General features: G+C 34.7%; 4 protein-coding genes across 5 annotated transcripts; 3 read left to right on the forward strand and 1 right to left on the reverse strand.

Annotated features, from left to right (window-relative positions):
- Window positions 1–3,042: 3,042 nt before the first annotated feature.
- LOC140816678 (plant UBX domain-containing protein 7) lies at window positions 3,043–9,017 on the forward strand. 2 transcript variants are annotated; one of them, XR_012114611.1, is made up of 10 exons: window positions 3,043–3,282; window positions 4,468–4,595; window positions 4,687–4,800; window positions 5,332–5,530; window positions 6,135–6,212; window positions 7,064–7,132; window positions 7,227–7,370; window positions 7,539–7,650; window positions 8,086–8,428; window positions 8,494–8,664. XR_012114611.1 is itself a non-coding variant. In XM_073176074.1 (10 exons), the coding sequence occupies exons 1-10, from the start codon at window positions 3,181–3,183 to the stop codon at window positions 8,783–8,785; spliced, it is 1,365 nt and encodes a 454-aa protein (XP_073032175.1). In that variant the 5' UTR covers window positions 3,044–3,180; the 3' UTR covers window positions 8,786–9,017. The 2 variants fall into 2 exon arrangements, 1 of the variants encoding a protein (XP_073032175.1); XM_073176074.1 differs by having other exon boundaries at window positions 3,044–3,282; window positions 8,086–8,333; window positions 8,615–9,017.
- An 893-nt stretch (window positions 9,018–9,910) lies between these two features.
- Window positions 9,911–14,773, forward strand: LOC140816857 (uncharacterized). Its single transcript, XM_073176337.1, has 6 exons — window positions 9,911–10,551; window positions 11,004–11,102; window positions 11,902–12,079; window positions 12,885–12,982; window positions 14,300–14,361; window positions 14,459–14,773. Exons 1-6 carry the CDS (start codon window positions 10,108–10,110, stop codon window positions 14,583–14,585), a joined length of 1,008 nt encoding a protein of 335 aa, XP_073032438.1. The 5' UTR covers window positions 9,911–10,107; the 3' UTR covers window positions 14,586–14,773.
- A 2,259-nt stretch (window positions 14,774–17,032) lies between these two features.
- On the forward strand, window positions 17,033–20,315 carry LOC140816325 (lipoyl synthase, chloroplastic). The gene is given in 7 exon segments (XM_073175519.1): window positions 17,033–17,636; window positions 18,181–18,202; window positions 18,204–18,272; window positions 18,484–18,641; window positions 19,236–19,407; window positions 19,758–19,868; window positions 19,983–20,315. Coding segments are annotated over 7 exon segments (1,077 nt in total). The 5' UTR covers window positions 17,033–17,175; the 3' UTR covers window positions 20,067–20,315.
- A 1,002-nt stretch (window positions 20,316–21,317) lies between these two features.
- On the reverse strand, window positions 21,318–22,191 carry LOC140815998 (uncharacterized). The gene is made up of 2 exons (XM_073175065.1): window positions 21,586–22,191; window positions 21,318–21,524 (listed from the first exon to the last, which is right to left on the reverse strand). The coding sequence occupies exons 1-2, from the start codon at window positions 22,189–22,191 to the stop codon at window positions 21,318–21,320; spliced, it is 813 nt and encodes a 270-aa protein (XP_073031166.1).
- Between the last annotated feature and the right edge of the window lie 2,977 nt (window positions 22,192–25,168).

A 25,168-nucleotide genomic window follows, 5' to 3' on the forward strand; every position in this document is an offset into this window, starting at 1 on the left:
ATCATATTTAATAGATGCAATTAAAAAATTTAATTAAAATACATAAGAAATTTGATAATCTTACATGCATGTGTTTTACGTGGACCTTCAAATTTTCGGGACGTTACAACCACGTACAATGCACGATTTTTCAGAAAAGACAATGCTGTGAAAAGACATGATTAACGACTATCATATTTCAAAAGTATATAATATTTGATTTTACTGACCGCTAGATCTAAATATATAAATATATAAGTTTGTAAGTCAGTTAGTCTCTCCCTCTTGTTCGGAAATTATTACATAAGAAAACAAAAGCATTCAAGCCTTCAAGAGCCCAACTGATCTAAGGACTTATTAACACACGCTTAAGTATTACATCAGAACATTAATTATCAATTTGTACTGAATATTTTCTTTTTAAAATACTTGTAAATGTCAGTCAGTCTATAGTTCAGTCTTGTTGTAGCGAGTAATCTAAACTAGGAGTTTTAGTTAAGTAGTAAGAAAGTCTGACTAAATCGGGTTGTTATAAAAGTTGTGATTGCCAAAATCTTCTATTGAACATCCTTCTTACAAAGAAAAAGGGTGGCGTAGGAGTTATTCAAATATTCGAATATCCAGAAATTCTTCATGTTATTTATATTCCAGTCAGCTTATTCTTGACGAGCCAATTTTTTTTTGCTTAGCCATTTTGGAGTATCCAATCTATCAGTTTAGCTTCCATCCGCACATAATTTATTTCATTAGCTAACTGATAATAACTTGACGATAATTTTAAAATTCAATTTGCTAACCAATCGAACTTCAGACAAAGTAGTGTGATTATTTATTCAACATTCCTCTAAACTATCAATCGATCCTAACAATTTATTATATAAATATAAATAATAATAATAATAATAAAAAAGTTGTGTATATGTGTTGATCCACTTTTTTTTTTTTAAAGTTAATGAATTTGAACTTCAACTTTAAATTTTTTGTATGTGGACAAATTTGAATGATAAATAACTTTTTTATTTTTTTTCGTAGACAAAATTTTTTGAACTTGTGGAAAATTTTCAAAAGATAAATTTATTAATATTTTTCTAAATCGTTGTTCGACTCAAATTCATTAATTTTTTTAAACATAATTGGATCAACACACATTGAAGGATCGAGTGTGCTAGTGTCTTTGAAGGCATTTCGAACATTATATTCTCCAATGAGCTGCAATAGCTCGTATTCTAAGAATGTTAACACCGTTGAATTAATCGAGTTTGGTTTAAAACCAAGCGGAAGAAACTCGAAGTAATCCTTCGTGAAGAATACTGTTATATTAGAAAACATTTTAACTCATGTAAACTGAATAAATGAAAAATGGTAAATTATTTTTTGCATTCATCAGTTCAGTTATAGTGAGAGCTGAACCGATAGATGCTCTAATTGATCCAAACAGTTTGAAAACATCATTTAATCAGTTAAATATACAAGGTGTGTTTATGGATATTCGGAGACTTCAACTGTTCATACGTCACCCATTCTACCTCCACAGGTAGGATCCACTAGAAGACTTTGATTTATACAACTACTTGTACAAACCCACTCAGCTAGGACTTACACTACTGCCTAAACTGAACTCCTAGCTACGACTGAAGGCAACACCTTCCAGCCAAGACTTCTTTAACGTCTATGTGTCAAAGACTACATACACAAGCTTAACGTCTTTGTGCAAGACTGTATTTGAGTGGTGGTGAGAGTGTTTGTGTGTGAGATTTGAACAAGGATGTTCTCACACACTGAGAGAGATAAGCTTCTAAACTAAGCTGATATGTATTTGGTATCCCTCTGGGCTGATTGCTTCTTGAAAGCTGATGAGAAAATAAGTGTGCCCTTTCTTTTACTACATTTTCTCTGGTATTTGCATTGTAGCTCTCTCTGTCTTCACCGATCTACATCTTCCATTTATAGGCGCAAAGTTAGATCGTACAGTGAGACTCATTTATTGTATCTGTTGCATTTTGAATTCGTTTCTCGGACTTTGTGTCTCGACTCATATCCTGTCCCTAATCCAGATATTTTAGTGTCCCATTGTATGTAAGTTTTGTATGTTTACGTCGAAATATTTATCTAAATATATTAATTTTTGTCATTTTCGGTCTCATGTGAGATAATCTCTCAGATATATATCTGCGAAACGGATCAACCTGATTTATGCATATAGCGAAAAATAATACTTTTGATGTAAAAAAGTAATAACTTTTCACTGGTCGGATTGAATTGGAGATTCGCCTCACAAAAGAGATATGTGAGATGTTTTAATAGAAGTTTTTGTGATTTTGAAATCACTAGTTTTTCTAATTTTTTTTATTAAAAACGATAGATTACCTAAAATGATAAAAATATATATAAAGATATAATTGAAGATTTAAAAATAATGATTTTTTTTGAGAAACTAAAAAAAAAAATGTTTCATCAATAAAATTATATAGTGAGGCTATGCTTGTAATGTCAAATACGGTTTTACCAAATCAATTAGAAGTTAATTAATATATGTGCCTACTTTGTATTAATGCTTTTCATCGAGATATGCGCATACACATTAATATTTTTTTTTTAATTTCGAGAGATTATATTAAAATTTAAAACTTTGAAAATGTTTTGTATATTAGGAGTATATGATTATTTAATTTTAGAATCTAAAAATAGAGATAAAGATTAATAAAATATTTTATTAGGATATATTAAATATATGAATAAGATATAAAACAACAATTTTTTTAATTATATTTTTTGTTAAAAAAAATAACACATTTATAATTCGAAACAAAAAATATTTCTAGTTTGAACATATTACGATATCAAAATTAATTACTTTAATATTTCAAATTTAACAATGACTTTAATTAAATATTAATAAAATAAATCTTTTATTTATGAGAATAAGATAAAATTCCAAAACAAAATATCTGATATCTTTTATAATTCATTTATTTATTATTTTTGGAAAACTAATTTATTTATATGGATACGATAAGAGCTAATCTAAATCTAAAATAATTAAATTCGCAAACGTAATAAGATTAATTTCCCCTGTCGAAGATAAGTCATATTCGAAGTCTGCTGCGCTTGTCGTTCATCGGTGTTCTATATATACCCCATTCGCACTTCTTCTGGAACCCTACCAAATCAATTTACAAAACCCAGATAAAAAATTGAAAGATGGAAGGTATTCCATCTGCTACGGATCAGCAGATTATGGTGTCTTCGTTTCTCGAGATCGCAGTTGGCCAGACCGCCGAGACGGCTCGCCAGTTCCTTCAGGTGAATGGGGTTTTGGTTCAGTTGTTTGCGATTGCAGTTAATGTGGGATTGTTGATGTGTGATTGAATTTCGCAATCTACTGATTGGTTCCTGGCCCATTGCGTTCTTTGCTACTTGAGTGCTCGGTTTGTTTTTTTATCCTGTTAAATCGGTTGCTTTTGTTGATTTGTTTGATTTTGAGTTGATGGGCATTTGTGGTTAGTGAATGGAATTGTAGGGGAACTAGTTATGACTGGTTCCTATGTATGCTTATGCTTCTCAGAGGGGAGGTCTGTGTGCTAACTTCTGGTTCTAACTGCTAAATTATGAAACAGGCTTGTTATGAATTATTATGACTCTAAGATACGGAATTGAATCTGTATTTGCATTCGACTTTAATTATTATGTTTCCATTAAGTGTTTACATAGCTAGTTTTTGGAACCATATGCTTGTAATTTTGACCATAGCTACTCTACAGTACCGCTGAATTCATTATTAATTTTACTACGACTGAAAGCATATGTCAAGACTAAATTTTGCCTTAGAGATCAAATATTCGTTTTGGCCGTGAAAGAAGAACTATAAACGCGTGTTCAAATTTGGAGCTTTGTTGGATGGCCCAATGACTGGGATTCCTTCAATTGAAATGAGACGGAAAGACGATAATTGTATCACTGCATTCGATTTCGAATTAAATAGGAAAGAGATCGATCAAAAAATCCATAGCTAATTTTGGCGAAAGAATAACATAAAGACTCTACGAATCTTTTCTATCCTTTTAATTTACAGGGAGTTTCTATTGTGCAATTTTTGAGAAACCAGGGCTATTACCTGAACTTCTAATAGCGAGAGAGTACAAATTGGTTTGCTGTGTTCCTATCAATAGTTGGGACTGAGAGCTAACCCTATAACTTAAGAAGCACAATTTGTGAGGGTGGAGGTATTTTTGTTTTAAGTAAGTCTATTATTTGTAAAGCAGTAGCGACTGGAGGCTAACCAACCTAACCTTGATGTAATTTAAAAAGCACAGTTTCGTGGGGTGAAAGTTTTTGTGGTTATTACTTTACATAGTTTTCTCTCTCTCGAATCATGGTTTACTGTAGGATGGCCAACTTCTGTTCATCAATGGGTTTGTTTGACATATTAAAAATATTGGATCTAAATCCTTAAATTATGAAATGTTATGTAATGTCTATATGACGCAGGCCTCTAGCTGGAGGCTTGAAGAAGCTATTCAACTTTTTTATGTGGGAAATGATGGTGGAACAACTGCATCTTCAGTATATTCTCCACCTGTGGAAAATGATCTCCCACCCCATGACTCAAACTTAAGGTATGTCATTCATATGAATTTTTTTCAATTTTTTTTTTGTTTTTTGTATATTCCACTCATGCCTTACTTTTTTCATCTTGGAAACCAGCAGTGATTGGGATAAAGATTTAACAGATCAAGATTGGGGACAAGGTGAAGGAGATAACATACGACCACCTTTACCTGTGAAAAGGGATGTTCTTTATGACAGTCCCTCTGTCTATGGGTATAGTACTCTCGGGCTACACTTTTTAAACTAGGCTACAGTTATAACTCTTGTGTTTAAAAAAAAATTATCCGTTCCAAAATGTATCATGTATTAGAGGCAAACAAAAATACACTAGATTTCCGGCTTAATAGTTAATGGCACATGTGTGGGAGTACAAATTAGGAATTTCTAACACTATGAAATTAAGTTATCTTAGGATTTTTCTGCTCTAACTATGGGGATATCTAACTTTGTGAATTCTCTTTGGTTGAATTTTGAATGTTTTTAATTGAGTGGACAATCCATTATCCTCTGTATCCCGTTATCAATTTATGGTTTTCCGAAAAATCTTAAGTAGTCAACCTACATTTTCTGGAAATATCAAGTTCCTTCATTTGAAGCTAGCTCAAGGCTTGTTAACCTGGTTATGACTTACGAGACAAATATTTTTTGTCAGTTTGCCCCTATTCACTTTTTTATGCTCTCATTTATTGTTGATTACCGATTGCAATTTATTGTCGTGAAAGCTTATTTTGTCATATTCGCCAGAACAATGAGGATGGGTGGTTCATCGCATGGAACTCATTCTGTAGTCCCCTTCCGCAATTTTGAGGAGGAAATGAAACGTCCTAGAGTCTGGGAATCAGAACAAGGCTCATCCTCTTCTGTAATTAATAAAACACAGGATAACCTTGCATCTTTGTACAGGCCTCCATTTGCTCTGATGTTTCATGGACCATTTGAAAAGGTACGTCATGTAGGTATATAATTTGGAAAATATTGTGCTATCCTGTGAAAGAACTCTGGTATGCTGACCATCTCCTTCTGATTTTCTCTATCAAGAAATTGCTAGGCCGCCTTGGTGTACCTTTACATTTGTCTTTATTTGAATTGCTTTCTGTTTCCATTGTCATTGATCTCTATTGACATGTATTGATTGGCTTGTTAAGAGATAATTGCACCAGCAGACGAGCTAGATTTTTGTTGTAGTTTTGTTCTTGAAACTTGGTGGGAGGATACATCGTTTGCTAGTCGGAACTAATGAAAATATCCTACTTTCCTTCTCTCTAATGTTCTTCAACTTTGAAGCCTCCATACTTTTTTCCTCAATGTTTTACTTATTTTTTCTTGTGATCTTCTCTGTAATTGAATCAAGATGCTTATATGCTTGTTTTTATTCCGGTGACATCTTTAAGATCGATAAAGCAAAAGCTAGAAAATCACGTTGAGGGTTCCTTGTCAAAAAATAATAATTAGTGGGATTGATGCACGTGAATTGATTTATTTATTTTTACTATGTTTTCACCATGAATTAAAATAATTACTTCCATTACTTGTTTTTTTAATGCCAGGCTAAAGATCATGCAAAAATACAGAATAAGTGGCTCCTTGTAAACATGCAGTCAACCAAGGAATTTAGCTCCCATATGGTATTATTTATTTATCTCTTTCATGCAGCAATAGCTTAGAAATTAAAACTTTGCTATCAACAAAAGTTTTATTCTATGTAATACCAAAATAACAAACCCAGGAACTGATAAAATTATTGATTGTGCTGCCTTCTATTTGAACCTAGTAAACATTGATTGTTGATTGTCCAAGTTTATTTCCAAGTTAAGTTTGTCCAAATTTGAGCGCAGGACTGAAAACTCGCGTGTTAATCTAATTTATAATCTTCTAATGGATGATAATCTAATAAACATTGATTGTTGATTGTCCAAGTTTATTTCCAAGTTAAGTTTGTCCAAATTTGAGCGCAGGACTGAAAACTCGCGTGTTAATCTAATTTATAATCATCTTCTAATGGATGATAATCTAATAAAAACCTGGACAATATGTCTGCTTCATGTGTCCCAGATGACTGAGTGACAAACATCCCTTGCTAATAGAATTAAAAAATTTCTTAAAGTACAATGCTACCAATTTAGAATAACTACACAAACTCCTTTTTGTTTAGAGTGCCTTTTCTCAATCACTGAACGGCCCTAATTTTAGCGTCTAGCTGTCCCAAATGTTTTCTGAATGTACCCAGCTATCGCGTTACATTGCACAACTTTTTTTGCTCTCTCTCTCTCTCTCTCTCCGATTTTCTAAGGTTATTACATCACATTGCACACTTGTTTCTCATTAAAACACCCCCTCTTTTCTGCCATATAGACTTGTAATGTTTTTTCTTGGTTGTGCGCCTCTCTCTCTCTCTCTCTCTCTCATGTGCTTTGATTGACAAGTTTTCTCAGCACATGTCCTGACTTTCTCTTGAACTGTATTTGCTGCTTTGAAGTTAAACCGTGACACATGGGCAAATGAAGCTGTTGCTCAAACCATCAAAACGAACTTCATCTTCTGGCAGGTTTGTATTATTCTTGTGCTGACTGTCTAAATTATTATGATTGTTGTGATGATTTTTGTTCATTGTGTTGATATTTCAATCATATGTGCTATAGGCATATGATGATACAGAAGAGGGCAGCAAAGTTTGTACATATTACAAATTAGACTCTGTCCCTATCATCCTCGTGATTGATTCAATAACGGGTCAGAAATTGCGCTCTTGGAACGGAATGGTTCAACCAGAAAGTTTGCTGGAGGTATATGAGCTGTTCATGTTATTGCTAAATGCAATTGCACTGAAATATGCATTTGTTTGTTTATTCGTTTTCAATATCAATGCACACTTGCACCTGAAAGATTTCAACTTTTAGTTTACTAAAAATTCTTTCATGTCTCCTAACAATTCTTTCTTCCTTCTGCTCTAGGATCTGTTGCCATTTATGGACGGAAGCCCCTCAGATCATCATATTAGTCTATCTCATAAACGTCCCAGAGAAAGTTCTAAGACACCAATTTCTCATGTTCATTACATACCAGGTTTTACCCCATACTTCTGGGACTGCTTGGCTCTATAGCTCTTTCATGTTTAGCTAATTCCACTTCTGACACTTCAACTTATACTAGAGGCAATACGAGAGGCAATATAAATTCATAAGGCAAAAATCCCAGTGGCTTATATTGAACTTGGAGTTCAGGCATTTGTTTGGCATGCTCTTAAATTTCTTTTGGCTACTAAATGGCAATGAAAGCCCTTGTGCACGATAAGAAATATGTGTAGTAAATGACCTTTTAAATAACATACAGGTGCTTGATAATTTCATCACCTAGTATGACTTGGTATTGCTTCATTTTTTAATAGTACTGTTTTCTTCCTTCACCTTCAATTTTTTATTATCACCGACTTGCTCAACTCTGAAAATGACATGGTTGTCTCACCTGATTTTAATTTTAAAAATACTTAATTGGATGCAGATGAAAGTAATGACGAGGATGAAGAATTGCAGCGAGCACTTGCAGCCTCGATGGAGAATAATGAGTTCGATGGAGGTGCCGTGACTGAAGCAGATGATGCCAATGTCGAGGATAAAGTGAAGAAGCCTGCGTATTTACATTTACCCGAAGAACCCAAGGGCGATAAAAATCTGCTTTGCCGGGTTGGAGTTCGTCTCCCTGATGGGCGGCGAGTTCAGAGGAATTTCCTTCGGAGTGACTCAGTTCAGGTATAAATGCCTTCTGATCATTTTCTATATTTGCTCGTAGACTAAGTTGAGATTTACTCTCTAAAGAAGGAAATTGCAGGCATTAATATTATGCGGTGGGGAAATGATGTAAAACTGGTATTTGATTTAGTAAGAGCTGGACGGTTTTTTCCTCAGAAAGGAAAGAAACCCCTATTCTTCCTAGATCCCATCTCTGCTAATTCGATGAAGAAAGTCACAATTATGGGATTTTTCAAGGAACAAAATTTCTGGCTGCCCGTATCTAATGCATTTTTTTACAGCTGTTGTGGTCATTCTGCCATTCCGAGCTGGAGAAAGATGGCAAAGGCACGCAGCCATTTCGCCTGACTCAAGCTATTCCAGGCGCTTCGAAAACTTTAGACTCTGGTTCGAATTCAACATTCGAGGAATCAGGTCTTGGCAACACAATGGTATCCGTTACCTGGGAATGAAGATGAGTTGCTGCTGTATTCGGATTGCGGAATTTTCACCTCAACTGCAGCAAAACAGTATTTATGCCCCTTTTCTTGTGTTTTTTTTTAGGGGTGGAAGAAGGCAAGAAAACATAATACTTGCTCAACTCATCTATCATATCTTGTATATATACCATGAACTACATTTTACCGTTGGCAACTATGTAATTGGAAGTTTTTTTTGTTTTTTGGTTTTCAAGATTAATTTCAATCTTTATTTTGTTATTCTCACTTATATTTTTATAGCAAAATCTGTCTAGTACGGGATAATTCAGCACATATAGCTTTATACTTTTATACCAATCTTTTATTTTTATTTATTTTTACTCCTTATTTTCTCGTTGTATTAATAATTACTAAATTCGATTTTTTATTCTAAGGTATTATTTATACCTCATTTTGGTTAATAATCTCCCACCTTTAACTTTTACTAGTGTAGTGACGTTTGTATAATATTTTTATAATTTATTTTGTTTATCTTTAAATGATGATTAAAATGTAATTATAATAAATAACGAAAGATTATATTGTAATTTTGATATATAAATTAAAAAAAAAATAAAAGAAAGAAAGGAAAAAATGACCAAAATAGAATTAAATTTATGACTTGATGGTTATGAAATAAAGATTTTATCTGTTAAGTTCCACATGATTTGTTTTAAAATTTTATTAATATATATAATTATTAAAACAGAAAAATTAGTTGGTGTAAGAGTTTTAAACTTTAATAATATAATATAGATGTACGACAAATTCAAAGAATGACCTCTTATTATTTCTTAAAAATTTCTGGAACAATATAAATTCAAATATCATTTTCTTAAAAATTCATGTATGCTATAAAGTTCTAATTTCATCTAAGTACGTTGGTACAAACCTTAATTTTATAGGGTTGTTTTGGAAATAATATCACTAATTTTGTCAAACCAAAATAACAAAACGTATCGCCACATATTACATATAATTAATTATAATTTTATTTTTTATTATTAATTATTCAATAATCTGAACCAATTTTCACTATTTTGACGGAAAATTGGAAAATAATTTGAAATTTATTAATATAATAACAATATTTGTTTTAAAAAAATAAAAAAATTCGTGCAAAATGGGTTTGTGATTTGAATTTTATAATTACCACAACACTGCCCTTTCGTCCTTCTTCTGCTAAGCCTCCGTGTAGGGCCAATTCCAAGGCCGGCAACCGCAAGCGCAACCGCCGCCGCAGCATCCATTGCTTCCGCTCAGACCAGATTCAACCTCTGTACTTCCATTTCTCCATTTACAATCGTGGAATCTCCATGGCAACCCTTTACACTTGCTGCAGCTCTTGTTACAATTCCACAAGCAGAGTTTCTCGTTCGATCAATCCCCGTGCATTGTTTCCCAAATCCTCGTCCCCTTTTCTCATTTCACCGTCTAGAACGAAACCCAATCGTTCTTTGAAGGCGAAAGCATCTCGAAACAAGTCTAACGACACTAGTATTCCCACTAAGAAGAATGAACTGGCAAAGGAGGAGGAAGAGGAAGTAGAGGAGGAGCTGCCATGGATACAGGATAAGGCTCTGGATTTGGTGGAATTCACTGGCTCCGTCACTCAGGCCATTCCAGGTCCGCGTGTCGGCAGTAGCACCCTTCCATGGATCCTGGCTGTTCCCTTGGCTTATGTCGGCATCACTTTTGTAATTGCCTTTGTTAAGACTATCCGGAAGTTCAATTCCCCGCGGGAGAAGCGCCGCAAATTGGTCAGTTTTCTTACCCCCCCACCCGCCAAAAAAAAAAAAACTCTGTAGCTTTTTCCAGACTGTTCCTTGCTCTGATTTTGTGGATTATATGTGTTGGAGCATTCATGTTTGTGCTTTAATGTTGAAATAGTGCATTAAGAATGATATGAGACTAATGAGAGGAAACTTTTGACATACTTTCCTCATTGTTCAATTCGCTTTTCGTTGAATTCACTATAGTGGCCTCTATTTGGTCTGAATGGAAGTTTCCCAGTTCAGAATTGAAACAGGGATGGTGATTTAGTAATTACAAGCGTTATATAATACCCAAGTAGCACAAAATATTGATGCCACTAGTTACATTTTTTGATAAATATGCTGAGTTTCCTAATGTGTTTTTATGGCCCCGAAATAAGTTTAAACCCACACAAAAAATACATGTTTGGTGACTGGACGAGTTAAATTTTTTTCAGGTCAATAAAAATGCCGTGCTTTGCAAATCTATAGATGAGCTGTTTGAGAAGGGAATCAATGAAGCAGGCCCATCAGCTTTAGTGGAACTGGCACAAAAGGTGAGTTATACATTAACCTATGTTTCTCCTTTGATTATAATCTTGGAATAACTCACACAATGGAGCCAAAAGTTTTATTAGAGATTCTTTAGCTTCACTCTACCCAGGCATCTTAATAGGTTTGACGTTGTAGAGTTTGATCAATGGCATGTCATTGCTCCAAGTTTTGTGGAAAAAATGTTCTACTGTAAACCATTTTATTGGTGGTATATTGCAAAATTTTCTATTAAAAATGCTTCTCAGGTAAACATTCATGATGAAATTGTATGAAATATATAGATTTGAATTATTGGAAATATTTGTTCTCTTCATGCAGTGTATTCTTTGATTTCTTTCAGAATTATTTGGTGCGGCATTTAATATGGTAGCATCTATTTGGGAAAGATGAAGTCATGATTTTGTAATTTTGTGAAAATATTTGGGGTGTACAGATTTGATCATCCTTCTATTTAAAAAATTGAGCGGAAAGAAATAGAAAAATCGATTATTACTGTATATATGCACACCTTTATTTGTTGGGGGAGGCAGCGGGTAGAGGAATAGGGTTGTTAGAAGATACACTTCTGAGATGCTGCTAGAGAGGTATAGGAGTGATTCCTGTACCACAATTCGGCAAATTTTAGTAATCCATCAATTTATACTTTCCATTGGTTCTTGCTAGCAGCAGTTGCGTGATTCTCACTTTGTTGATTTATAACGAGTGGCGTGCGTTTCCCTTTTGACTCTTTCCTTTTGTTCCATGTAGATTGAATGAATTATCTTCATGCAACTTGATCTGACCACGTTGTTGTATTTCCAGACAGGTTTTAACATGGAGGAGATATTGCGCAAATACATTCGGTACGTGTTGAATGAGAAGCCTTTTAATCCAGATCTGATAGCAAATTTGATCCAGCTCAGGGCAAAATCAATGTTGGATGATTCCCAAGTGGCTGGAATTTTGAATGAGATTTCAAAAAGAATCGTGGCAGAAAAAGGTAGCTCAGAAATCTCATCAATTATTTTGGTTAAAAGCATCCTCCTATAGTAAACCAGTTGATTCTTAATATTTCATATAATTTCATTAATTTTATTCTTAAATGCAAACTATGCAACGTGAAGATGTGAATGCGGCAATTTAATGGTTCGCGCACATGATCTCACATTTTTTGTGTAGAAGATAAAATTGCCTTAAGCAACTTGAATCACTGGTCGACAACTGAGCTAATTTACTTGTGTAATCGAGGATAAAAATTCTTTTAAGCAATTGAATCACTGATTGAAAAATAAGAACTAATTTTAAGAAATATATCTAGCCATAGTTGTCAAAGGCGCGCCTGAGGCGCGCCTCAGGCGCTAGGCGAAGCTTCAGCGCCTTATGGGCAACCAGGCGACGGTGCATGGGTTGGCGAGCGCCTTTAGCGCCTTGAAGCCGCCTTTCTCCGGGCGATAGGCGTTCCAGGCGTTGCGCCTTTTTTTCAGAACCATGATCGCATCGCATAAGCAGGTTTCTCCTTTATTTTTTAATGACCCAAAGCCCAACTAAATAAGCCCATAACTAATTTCAGCCCACAAGTAATTTATTTTAAAAAAAGCCTAGTTTTGCTTTGCATGTCGATACGTATTCTCATTTCTCCCTGCCGATTGAAGCTTCTGCCGCACACCATTCTCCCCTGCCATTTCTGCGCACACCATTCTCCCCTTCCTATTGAAGATTGAAGCTCCTGGACCTGTTCTTCTCTGCCACAGCGCAGGCTTCTGTTTGGGTTTACTCACTGATATGGAACGTGCCTGCATTTTTAGGTCCTGTTGTCATGGATATGTCTGGATATTCTGAAAAGGGGTTCAAAAGAAAACTCGCTGTACAAGCTCTTTTTGGAAAGATTTTTTATCTGGCTGAGGTATGGACAGCACTGATTGCAAATGTTATTTTATTTTATTCTTTTTAATATTGAATGATTTGTTGTTTAGAGTTTATGCATTTATTTTGTCAAGTGTTTCCTGATGGTTGTTGAATAAAACAATGTTGTATCTATGGTTTGGGGAATTTTTCTGTCAACTGAAAATGTCTCCCTACTTGTATTCTGAATCAAAATAATGCAGCGTTTACATTATATCCCTCTTCTACCTGTGTTCAAGTGAGTATATTTTTTGCATCCATATTTTTACAAATGTTCTTCATGTCTCACTTAATTCTCTCGTGCTCTAATCGTTCTACTGGTCTTTACATCTGACATGAGAATTGCAAACAATCTGCTGCATCAAATTTTCTCTTCTTGATATGTGTTTTGCCGTTATGGACAATATATTATTTTTAATATGCATAGTGGCTTTGCTTGCATATAAAGTTCGTAGACAGGAAATGCATGAATATAAGTTTCCACATCATTTTTCAACCAAATAAGTTCCACTTAGTATGCCACAGCACTTTGCTCAGATTTTGCATTTGACCCAGATAAATTCGATTTAGTTACAAAGCTATGATTGTTCAATAGTATACATGTATAATATCGGAGAAACGGAGTTGATGTAACTGAATGGGCACGGGTGATATTCTTTGATGCTCATTATTATCATTGCTAGAATTTCAGTTGATCTATATTATTATTGATGAGCATTGCTGATTTTAACATTAGTATATATTTTGTTATTTGATATATATTATTAAAGACCTCAATTATGTCTGATGGAAGATTCCAATTATATAGTTGATTTATTGTTGAAAAGATCACCTCCCTGGAGCCTCCTCAATGACAGTACTAGGACTAAACTAGAAGGTGGTCTGTGTAGATTATTCAACACTAAACCCATGATCTATTCGGCTTGGTACTGTAGCTTTAAATTTTTTGTTGTACTGTTCTTTTGACTATTGTCTATTGTCTTCTAAGTCTTGGAATCCTCGCTGAAATGAAAATGTGTCGCTTCCCTTTTGATGGAGTTTACTGTATATTTGTGTTAAAGTTGTGAAATGTGCTCAAGTATTGTTGGCGCCATGTTGTGGGGTGAGTTGGCTTCAGTTACTTTCTTCCTTTGATTTCACAAAACTCAACGCGGACTCAGAAAGCCGTCATCTGAAAACACCCTTTTTATGTTCTGCAGAATATTCGATGAGAAGGTTTCATGTATGAAGTAATGAACTATTTAGTAAACTTCTCTGATTAACATGTTTTAGTATCTTAATGCATCTCTTGATAAGTTCTTTACTTGTCATGAACTAGCTACCCGAATTCTGTGCAAAGGATAGCTCCCTCACCGTCAAAGAAATTTTTGGAGTAGCAGAGTAAGTTCTAATATTCACAACATCATCGACGATTGATGCTTTATGCAATCTTCACAGGTCACCAGGTGACTCATTTTGTTGTTTAAATCTTTTTCAGCGAGGATGCAGAGAAGCTTAGGTTACACACAGTTTCAGATGTCGGGGATCTGAATTCACTAGAGAAGATGATTGACGACGATTCAGATAAAGAGGATGAGAACAACGAGTCGTCTGAAGTGCCTTGATACAACATCTTACGTGATAAAGAGAAATACCCGAGACAAAGTAATGTAGGTGACATCAAGTTTGATTCGGATATGTAGCATACACCATCTATTAGATCAGTTTTGTACCTCATTTCCTGGGGAATGTTTTGTCTGAGGATTCTTTAATTCGTGTCCATCAAGTTTATCTTAGAATCCAAGCTTGATATGCTGCTTTATAAATAATTTTTTTTGACGGTCTCCCAACAATAATTTCGTGTTTAAAGTTTGGTCCAAATTTGAATAATGCGAGGTTGGTAACTTCGCTAATCGGTTGGTATATTCATTCCATCGCTTCAATTTAAGATTTCCAATTAAAAAAACCATTACATATTGTGGCGTCCCAAACATCGCCACAAAATCATACAACATGTGACGTCATATGCATAAAAATTTCTTTTCAACGATGTAATAATATAATGCATATACGACAAAATAATGCAATCATCATAATATCTACATTAGTGCAGCAGAAACAGTATAATAAATACATACACACAACTCAAATAAGACAATAAACTATACTGTCTCTATCTACTATTAACTACAGGACTGTTTGACGAGACACACCTAGTCCTTCTCCTCTATCATTTCTCACAGCATAGTCCTGTAACCTGTCCAACAGAAACAACCCCCAAAGGATGAGCATACACAAAAATCATCATCGTAATACATAACAGTTATATTAACAACATCAAATATAACTGAAATCATAACAGAAATACCCTGTTTGTTGTTTCTGTATTAACAACATCAACAACATCACACTACAACAATAACATCGACGATACGTCGCACCTCAACTCCGGCGACAGCAATATCGTCGAATGAACAACAACATCGACGATATGTCGCACCCCAAGAACGGCGACTACAATATCGTCGAACGAATAACATCGACGATATGTCGCACCCCAACTCTGGCGACGGTAATATCGTTGAATGAATAACATCAACGTGACGTCTCCCAACAACGACAGCCAACAAGACAACAATAATAAACAACAGCAAATATAATATCAAATCATCCAATTTCGGTGAGTTACCATCGTTTAACACAATAGTGTTTATCCATACTAAACAATAACAACGTATGCTCGTACGTCAACACGTATCTGATAATCGCACATATATAAAATCTGACTATTTCTTTGATCCCGAGGTTTGTGATATATATAAATAATTCAACAACAATTATCAGACCATTGTCATCGTATTAACACAATCATAATAGCCTCAAATTCAATGCACAACATGAAATAGCCTAACAACAATGAATTCAACAAAAATATAAAACTCGATTATAAATTCTTATCGTTCAACAATTTCATATTATGGTGTATTTAATTCATCGTACCAACATAAAATACACCCTAATCAATTAACTCAAATTAATAGGCTATTTCATAACATCCGATAAATTACGAAAACTTTATATCAACGTGTAGCATATACTTCGTAGACTCCGAATATATAATCAGAATTAATAACAATTGATAAATAACTCATCAATTTCAATTCAACGATTAAAAATCCTTAATTATAATAAATTAGAAATAATTCAAAACAACATCACTGTAATCTTCCCTACTTCGTTAAAATCATACACTTTTTAAAATTATATTATATTATTATTATTAATAATATAATATAATATATAATATTTAACATTTTAACACCGATATATTTCTTTGGACCAGTCAAACGATCATATTTTCCAAAACTCAAAACATGAAACTTCTGTATTTTTGAATTTTCTACGTTATATTCAAATTTCAAATCATTTGGACTTCGTATGACCAACAAATGTCACAGTATTTTAAAAAATTATTAATTATTTAATAATATCACATTACTACATCAACACTCGTGATATTTACTCAAGACATTACTTATATCGTATGAGTAAAGTGCAATAGTTTTCCAAACAATAAAGTCAGGTGAACTATATTAAGCTAAGAAAACATTAGTCTTTTAGTTATCATTAGTGTTATAATGATTTAATATTTTTTAAAAAATTAGATTGTTTTTCCATGAGAAAAACTTTGGCTTGATTATTTTCTTCGATATGAAATTCATGCATTTAATTTTAAATTTATTATACTAATACATTATTATTTTATCTATTATTTAACTCTGAATATTTTTTAAGGACAATATTTTAATTATATTACAAATTAAATACACATTATACAAGCTCATAAAATTTGTCGATTACTTAAGTACTTCTTTTGTACTAAAAATATATAGATTTATTTGTGTTTTTTTTTACATATAAATTAAAAAAACAAATCTGCATACGTTTTTCAAATTTTCTATTTTAGTTAATAGAGATATACGGGTAAAATAAAAATTTAAAAAAACACTAAATTTAGAAAATGAAATAAATATTTTGGACGATGTCTTGCAATGAATTATAACGATACGTCGATACCCAGTTCGAAGAGTACGGGCGACGGAGATTCCAACGGCTGGAACCCACATCGCTGCCTCGACTCTTCCGCCATAAATCTTGTTTCAGCTTGCATTTCAGCTGGATTTCGTATCATTTGAGCGAAACCCAATCCCAAAAATGACTCACCAATGTATCTTCAAGACCCCTTCATCTCCCCTGTTCACGTTCAAAACTGCGCATCATCATTCAACAAAACCAAAATCGGATAATTCTACGATTCGGTGCGAATCCCAGGTCGAACCGAGGCCTAAATCGATGACCCTTCACACGGGAAGAGACCCGAATGTGAAGAAGCCCGAATGGCTAAGGCAGAAGGCGCCGCAGGGGGAGAAGTACGAGGAGGTGAAGGAATCTCTATCAAGGCTCAAATTAAACACTGTCTGTGAGGAAGCTCAGTGTCCCAATATCGGGGAATGCTGGAATGGTGGCGGAGATGGCGTTGCCACCGCTACGATTATGTTGCTAGGTGACACTTGTACTCGCGGGTGCCGGTTTTGTGCTGTGAAGACTAGTAGGAACCCTGCCCCGCCTGATCCGATGGAGCCTTACAACACCGCGGAGGCTATTGCTAGCTGGGGGTAGAATATGCCATTTCCTTTGCAGTTCTTCTTTATTTACCTTGCTTTTTGAAATTAATTTATTGCACAAAGTTAGTTCATTCTTATGATTTGGGAATTGCTTTAAATTTGGTAGCTGATTATGTGAGTTAATGTTGAACATACTACAAGATGAGCCATGATAATCAAGAAATCATGAGCATTGCTGCGATATAAGCTAATTTACTTACAATTGGCGGTGTTCTATGGTCATGTCCTGAGAGAAAGGGGAGCTTTTAGGTTGCTGTGGGCTGCAAATTCTAATCGATGACAGCTAAAGAAAACTTGAATCATAACATAATCAAGAGTATTCTGATTAAGTCTAATAGTCTTTTGATATAACATTTTTCTGTGACGTTCTCTGCTTGCTGGTCTCTCTTGAGAGCATAATCAATAGAATATACCACATGCCAAAACGCTTAGAATAATCAATTATGAAAGCCGTGACTTGGATCACATTACTGTCTAAGAGGAGAAGCTAATGGCAGTGTATCTTCGGCTGTTTATTTTTGTTTACATTTTGCAGCGTGGATTATATTGTCCTGACCTAGTGTTGACCGTGATGATATACCAGATGGTGGCAGCGGTCACTTTGCTGAAACAGTCAAAGCCATGAAGGTTATTTATTAATCTTAAACTTGATTTCTTTTCTGTCTATACTGAGATACACCGCATACTTTTCAGATGTGTGTATGCTTAAATGCGTCTTTTACATCTTGAAAAGTTTTGGATTATTTTATTGTCTAAAACTCAAGCATGGACACATTTATGTCTGTGCCACGATGACGGTAGTTACCTCATCTAACTTATTATGAACTTCTGTTGGCAGAGGCTGAAACCTGATATCATGGTCGAGTGTTTAACTTCAGATTTCCGAGGTGACTTAAAGGCTGTCTCCACTCTGGTTCACTCAGGCTTAGATGTTTTTGCTCACAATGTTGAAACTGTAAAACGACTGCAGCGCATCGTTAGAGATCCTAGGGCTGGGTAAGTTGTTCGAAGACGGGAGTGCTGTTCATTTCAACAGTTGCAATGATTTTAAACCTGTGCTGTTTAATAACTCAGGAAGGGTACTAGAATATCTAAAATGACTTTTACTTGTTGAAGGTATCAATTAAATCTCTTTCCCATGAAATTTTACGGTTTAGTGCTTGTGCTGACTGGAAATCTTCCATATTTAAACATCTCTTGTTTCAATTAATTTTTTTTGTTGGAAAACTTTGATGGCTGTTTTTCAGAAGTCATTGAGGGGCTGACAACATTTTCCATGAGGCGGACATTCAAAAGTATTAGACTTAGTAAAAATGTCATGCATGAATTACCTCTGATATTAGCTGGACATGCAAACTATATCACAAGTTCGATAAAATAAAAATTTGTCACTCTATTAAACACAAGAAGCATATGCCATCAGTTTCTTTATTGTCATCTTAGGAAACCTGCTGATTTTCATGTAATTATCTGAATTTTGGGTATTTAGGTAGGTCCCTTTTTGTTTTTTAAAAAAACTGGTACGCAGGAGAGAGGAGTCAAATTTGACCTTCAGGTTCTTCTTGAGTGCTGTTTGGTTCCTTGATACAGGTATGATCAAAGTTTGTCTGTTCTGAAGCATGCTAAGACAAGCAAGAAAGGGATGATAACAAAATCATCTATTATGTTGGGACTTGGCGAAACTGATGATGAGCTGAAGGAAACCATGGCTGATTTAAGGACCATAGATGTTGACATTTTGACTCTAGGACAGTATTTACAGGTGAGTTTTTACGAATTGTGCTTTTGTGACAATGAGCTTTTGGAATTGAATTAACGTGCCCAAATTTTTGCAATAATTTCCTAATCCCATCCGACAATATCAACCTTTTCATTTTAGAATTTTACGATATCGTCATTTTCATTTGGCCTTGCAAATTAATTGTATTCTCTGATGAAGAATCTGATCCCCTAAAGGAGGAAAAACCAATATTTTTCTTGTTCTTCTATGATGGGTTTTACCTCAGATGTAGTCCGTTATTTTCTTTTATGAAGCAAGTAAAAATTTCTAATAATCTGAAGCCTACAGGATGTAATAATCTTAATTGACTTGTTTCCATCTATTACATGCAGCCAACTCCTTTGCATCTTACTGTCAAAGAGTACGTGACCCCTGAAAAATTTGCTTTCTGGAAGGAATATGGCGAGTCCATTGGTTTCCGCTACGTAGCCAGTGGACCCTTGGTGAACTTCTCTTCCTAACTACTTCACAAGTTTCTTAAATATGTGGAAGTTAGTGTACTCAACAGAATTCGGGACTGTAATTTTTTGTTTGGATTCATTCGGCTCTGTTTTCAGGTCCGATCTTCGTACAGAGCTGGCGAACTGTTTGTCAAGACTATGGTGAAAGAGATGGCAAGTAACACGTCTCGACGTTCATAAGAAAATGCATGGTATAACAAATTTCATTGCTATGGTCATCCGATGCGACGGTGGCTTTCTCCGTAGGAGTTTCATTTATCAAATACGAATTTAAACTCTATAGTCCATTATAAAATCTCGTGTATTGAAGAGAAAGGAGTTCATTTTTTGGGGACAAAGAGACACCTATATATTAATTTATTGATTGATAAAATTAGTTTTTACACTTTTAGACATGAAATTTAACCTTTTATCAAGATGTTACGCATCTTTCCTTTTGTTAGATGGGAAAATTTAGTCAGAAAGTCCGGCAATTGTGAAGGGATCTTACAGTTAAAAGAAATACGCAAGGGCAAAAAATTTGAAAATAACAAGGAAAAAATGCATAAAATTTGAGGAGGTCGTAATGTCATTTTATTTTCATGTCCTGTGGTCTATGCATATGCTCGTGGCCCAAGCATCCGAGTCTCACAAGTCACAACAATAGCTTGTACATGTTGGTGAGTAAATAGCCAAATCTGAACGAAAGTATTCGAAAGAGAAGGGCAAAAAAGCTGTTCATTGGGGAGGAACGAGCTGGTTTTTCTAGATGAAATTCCAACTACCAAAGTAAATTTTCGACATTTCGAATCGAGGGTCGTTACTTGTCCAATTTCACCATTTATGGCACAGGAGAGTGTGTGTTCAACACCACAGTCAGATTCTGCAGAAAGTTCAAATTCTCAACAAAAGGGATAAATGGTAATTGACTACTCGAGAACTTTAAATCCCTCTATATTGCATGATCCCAATAGTTAAGATCCACGACGGACTGAAGCGAAGCGGATTTCGGAAACTACTAATTTCGAATTATGAACTCAGTCAATCATCTCTTCCCTTCCCATGCCAAATTCGATTCACCATCCAATACAAGAAATGTCAAGACAGTCTCCGAACTTATAATATCATTGAAAGTGGTTTTTATCAATCAATCGAAAATTTTATCTCTCGTCCAAAATCAATTGAACAAAACAAGAAACACAACCCACACATAAGGAGGCATCAAACATGTAAACAGATTAAGAAGCACTAATGTGCATCGACAATTGCCAGCAATCTAAATTCTAAAATGCTAGAGCAGGGATGCATATTTGGGTTAAACCATCATCAAGATCTTAGCTTTAGATAGTCGTGTCGATACTCCATGTGATGATATGGAACTTCTAGCCAAAATGGATTCCAGTTCCACCCTCAATAATCTTTCCAATAATAATCAACATCTCCGATTTGAACTCATCCCTTCTCCTTTATGCCAGATTCTTGAAGCAATCCACCTCTCTTGCTCTTATGCCCAACAACTAAACCTACCTTATCATCGTCGGTCACCAAGGCAGGCTGACACTCGTAAATAGGCAGCGCCACGGAGCCGGAAAACTTCAAATGAAAGCATTTGATCCCACCCCATTTCTTTGGAACAATCTCTATCAAACCATCAACAGCCTGAAACACATTTTCGACAATATCATCTCTCTCCATAACACCCCACTCTCCCAACTCTAACAGCACTGCAAGTCCCACCACTCAAACACAGTAAACTAGAGGCAAATGCCTTCTCCATCTCCTCCTTCCAATCACCATTAACTCTCAAGTCTACAGGTGCAGGAATCTTCTTCTTTTTATTGTAAAATACCCTTCCTAACACCTTGGGAAGTAAAGGGATGACACCCTTTACCGCGAAAAACACATCGAATGAATCGTAAAGCTTTTTCTTGGAATCAAAAGATTTATAATCAGACTTGAGCTTCGAGAGCTTGATAACCTGTGATATGGGTATGCCTTGAGATTCCAAAATCTTGTGGGCACTTTCGGAAGTGATTCTTTTCCCGTCGATAATGAGGCAGGTGTTCGATAAGGAAGATCCATCGTGCGCGAAAAGAGAGTGGCGAAGACGGATTCTATGAGGTGCGAGAGTTAGGGTTTCAGGTAGGACTTTTCTCAGGGTCATGGAGAGGTACATAAAATCATCGCTTTCTCCTTCTCCTCCTCCTTCGTGTTCGGAATTCTGCTGCGATTTTAGTTGCAGATTCTTCCACTTCAGAAGGGCTTTCACTGCCTTTAGAACAGTTTCTTCTTCGATTAACTTCGTAGCAGCAGCAGCCGCCGCCATTGCCGGAGAGCTGAGCGAGCTTGGGGAGAGACGCTGAGTCTGGTGGTAGGCTTAAAATGGGCCCAGAACAATGAGGTTTAAATAAAATCAATTTCGGCCCAAACCCAGATGACAGGCACTTGGGTCCTCCAGGTCGAAGGCCCATCTACAGCCCATATACACATATATATATATACACACACACACACACACTTATTGGAATGTTGGTGAAGTTTTTTTACAATTTCAAAATATAATTTAATCATCAAACTTTATATGTTATGTTTCTCTTTTCATCCTATTTTTTCTCGGATTATTTTAATTTCAAATTTTGATAATTTTCATTTTTAAATTTAAAAATATTTGCATCTTCTACATTTTTTTATACAGACCACACTCAACGTATGCGCTATAACTCACTGGTTATTATAATATATGAGCGTGTTAGGATAACCCAAAAACTCTTATGAGTTTAATTCCAATCCGACACATACAAATTATTATTATTATTATTATTATTATTATTATTATTATTATTATTATTATTATTATTATTATTAAAAATATTATTTTACTACACATATGAGTCAGATTAAAAAAATAACTAAATTATGAGTTCAACTCACGGATCAAATTTATTAGACATATTTCCAACACGATACATGCAAAATATTATTATTATTATTACAAATACTATTTTACTACACATTTGAGTCATATTAAAAAAAAATTAAATTATGTAAGCAAGTGAAAACTGTGTGATGGTTACCAGTAAGATTAAAAATTAGATGGACGTTTAGTACTAAAAAGATCAATGTCTTATCTTATATTAGTCAAATATTTGTCCATGTGTGGTAATATATTGCAACTTTGAATTTGGATGGTTTTCTTGATAAATTAAATAACTAAATAAAATATTAGGCAAAAACTTGTGTAAGACAGTCTCACGGGTCGTATTTTATGAGACATATATTTATTTGGATTATGATAAACACGAATTATATAGCGCTTTAAGGGTTTTATTTTGTCGTATTCGTGCTTATCTAGAGTTTTTATTCCGAGTTTCGCGCTTAATTTGTTTTATTTTGGCTATTTACAGATTTGACTAAAAGATGATAAAAATCAAATAAAAAAAAGAAAAGTCAAGCTTCGCAATGCTATAGCAGAAACAACCGAAAAAGTAGGAAGGAGCACAAAAGAAAGTATCCGGACCCCTACACGGACCCCGTATAAGGGTCCGTGCCTTTGAAGCCGAAAGAAGATTTTCATAGAGCCTACACGAACCCCAAGACAGACCCCTACACGGGGTCCATGCCAATGATCTCCAGGAAAGAATTTTAAATCGAACCTACAAGGACCCTAATTGTGGGGATCCGGACGCTGATCTTTTTCTTAATCTTCTTTTGGGATTTAATTATCAATTAAGATAAAACAGGGTCTAAAAATATTTCTTTTAAAATACAAGTGCGGAAGGTAATGACATCTAAATAATATACGTATCTGTATAACAGTACAATAATGTACAACAGTCTTTCAATTAATCTAAGGTTCAACTACTAAAGTTCCAGTAATAAAACCTATCTATATCCAAGTCCGGAATCACCACGCTAAACTCGTCTTCTCTCATCATCTTCTGACCCCGATCTTGTCCCACATGTTGTCATGCACACATACAAAACAAGACAACAGCCGGATACTCCGGTGAGAATAAATCCCAGTATAAAACATGGTAAACATGCATATATATAAAGTAAATCATGAAATAGTCTATCATGAATAAACTTAAAACAATAGATTTCATGATCTGTGAAATCAACTCAAAATAAGCATGCAACTCCAATAAGCTAAACATGCTATTCAAATCAAATCATAAAAACATGCTATCATGACTGAAAGCAATAAAAATGGGTTTCATAGTCTATGAAACCACATTCATAAACACATGCAATTCTAGTCAAATCATGTCTAGACTCGACTCAACTATAACTCTAGGGATCCCGGTGTGAATAAGACGATCTATCACCTACCCTCCCAATCGAGGTGACTGTACGTCTTATTCCTAGACTTCGGTCTGATCTGTATCGGCATCTACAATAGGAGAGGTGATCTTCCCCTAAGCTGCGATATCACCGAACGTCTAGAAGTTTGACTGTTCTAGTCAAGACTTCCTAACTTAAATGCAATGAATAACAATCTGTAAACAAAGCATGCTCATTTCAAAAGATATGAATATATCATCTATAAACATATCATAATCATAACATAAAATAAACAATAATAATTCTAGTATGTGATTTTATTGGGAAACTCAAATAGGATCTTATTTGAGTTGTATCTTCCCGAATATCACATGAATTATACCTTTGTCTTCCAGGTCTGACGAAGACGAAGTCTGGTATTCCAATCTGTCCATACCTGATCTGGCAATGACAATCACATAGATACAATATCAGTATATATCTCAGTTCATAATCTGTTCTGATCAATATTCAAATCAATACAACATCTGATCAATGTCAACGATATAACAATGAAATCTCAATCACTATCAAATCTGATCAGATGTCAGTCTGCTGATGTTTCGACGGCATAACAATACAATCTGAATAACCCCGTCAATCTGAACATCACATATATAATACCAGAACTCATAATCGGTATTAATATAACTCATAATCTCAATATCGGTATATTCAAACTGAGTAAAACACAATTCTGATATCAAAAACTCAGTCAATATCTTTCAAAAATCATAACAATTACAGAAACAGTCTGTTCTTAAATCTGACTTTAATTCTACAATGTCTATGGTAGTAGAAACACCATATTTGAATCATATTCGATTCTAGCAACATCATATTTTCAAAACATCTCAAAACGTAACAAAACTTACGTCCTTGTGTAGCTTGAGTCAAGAGGAACACGATACTGCGTTCGGATTTGAATTCTGATAGACGGATCTTCCACAATCGCAAGTTTAAATAGCGTAAGGATTTTT

This window comes from Primulina eburnea, chromosome 16 (assembly GCF_022965805.1).
Source record: "Primulina eburnea isolate SZY01 chromosome 16, ASM2296580v1, whole genome shotgun sequence".
Lineage (NCBI taxonomy): Eukaryota > Viridiplantae > Streptophyta > Magnoliopsida > Lamiales > Gesneriaceae > Primulina > Primulina eburnea.

Coding starts and splice junctions, on each gene's coding strand:
- LOC140816678 (XM_073176074.1), top strand. CDS start 3,181: ATGGAAGGTATTCCATCTGCTACGGATCAGCAGATTATGGTGTCTTCG. Junction 4,596..4,686: donor CCCCATGACTCAAACTTAAG/GTATGTCATTCA, acceptor GGAAACCAGCAG/TGATTGGGATAAAGATTTAA. Junction 6,213..7,063: donor AGGAATTTAGCTCCCATATG/GTATTATTTATT, acceptor GCTGCTTTGAAG/TTAAACCGTGACACATGGGC.
- LOC140816857 (XM_073176337.1), top strand. CDS start 10,108: ATGGCAACCCTTTACACTTGCTGCAGCTCTTGTTACAATTCCACAAGC. Junction 11,103..11,901: donor TAGTGGAACTGGCACAAAAG/GTGAGTTATACA, acceptor TTGTATTTCCAG/ACAGGTTTTAACATGGAGGA. Junction 14,362..14,458: donor GAAATTTTTGGAGTAGCAGA/GTAAGTTCTAAT, acceptor AATCTTTTTCAG/CGAGGATGCAGAGAAGCTTA.
- LOC140815998 (XM_073175065.1), bottom strand. CDS start 22,191: ATGGCGGCGGCTGCTGCTGCTACGAAGTTAATCGAAGAAGAAACTGTT. Junction 21,525..21,585: donor GTGGTGGGACTTGCAGTGCT/GTTAGAGTTGGG, acceptor AATGTGTTTCAG/GCTGTTGATGGTTTGATAGA.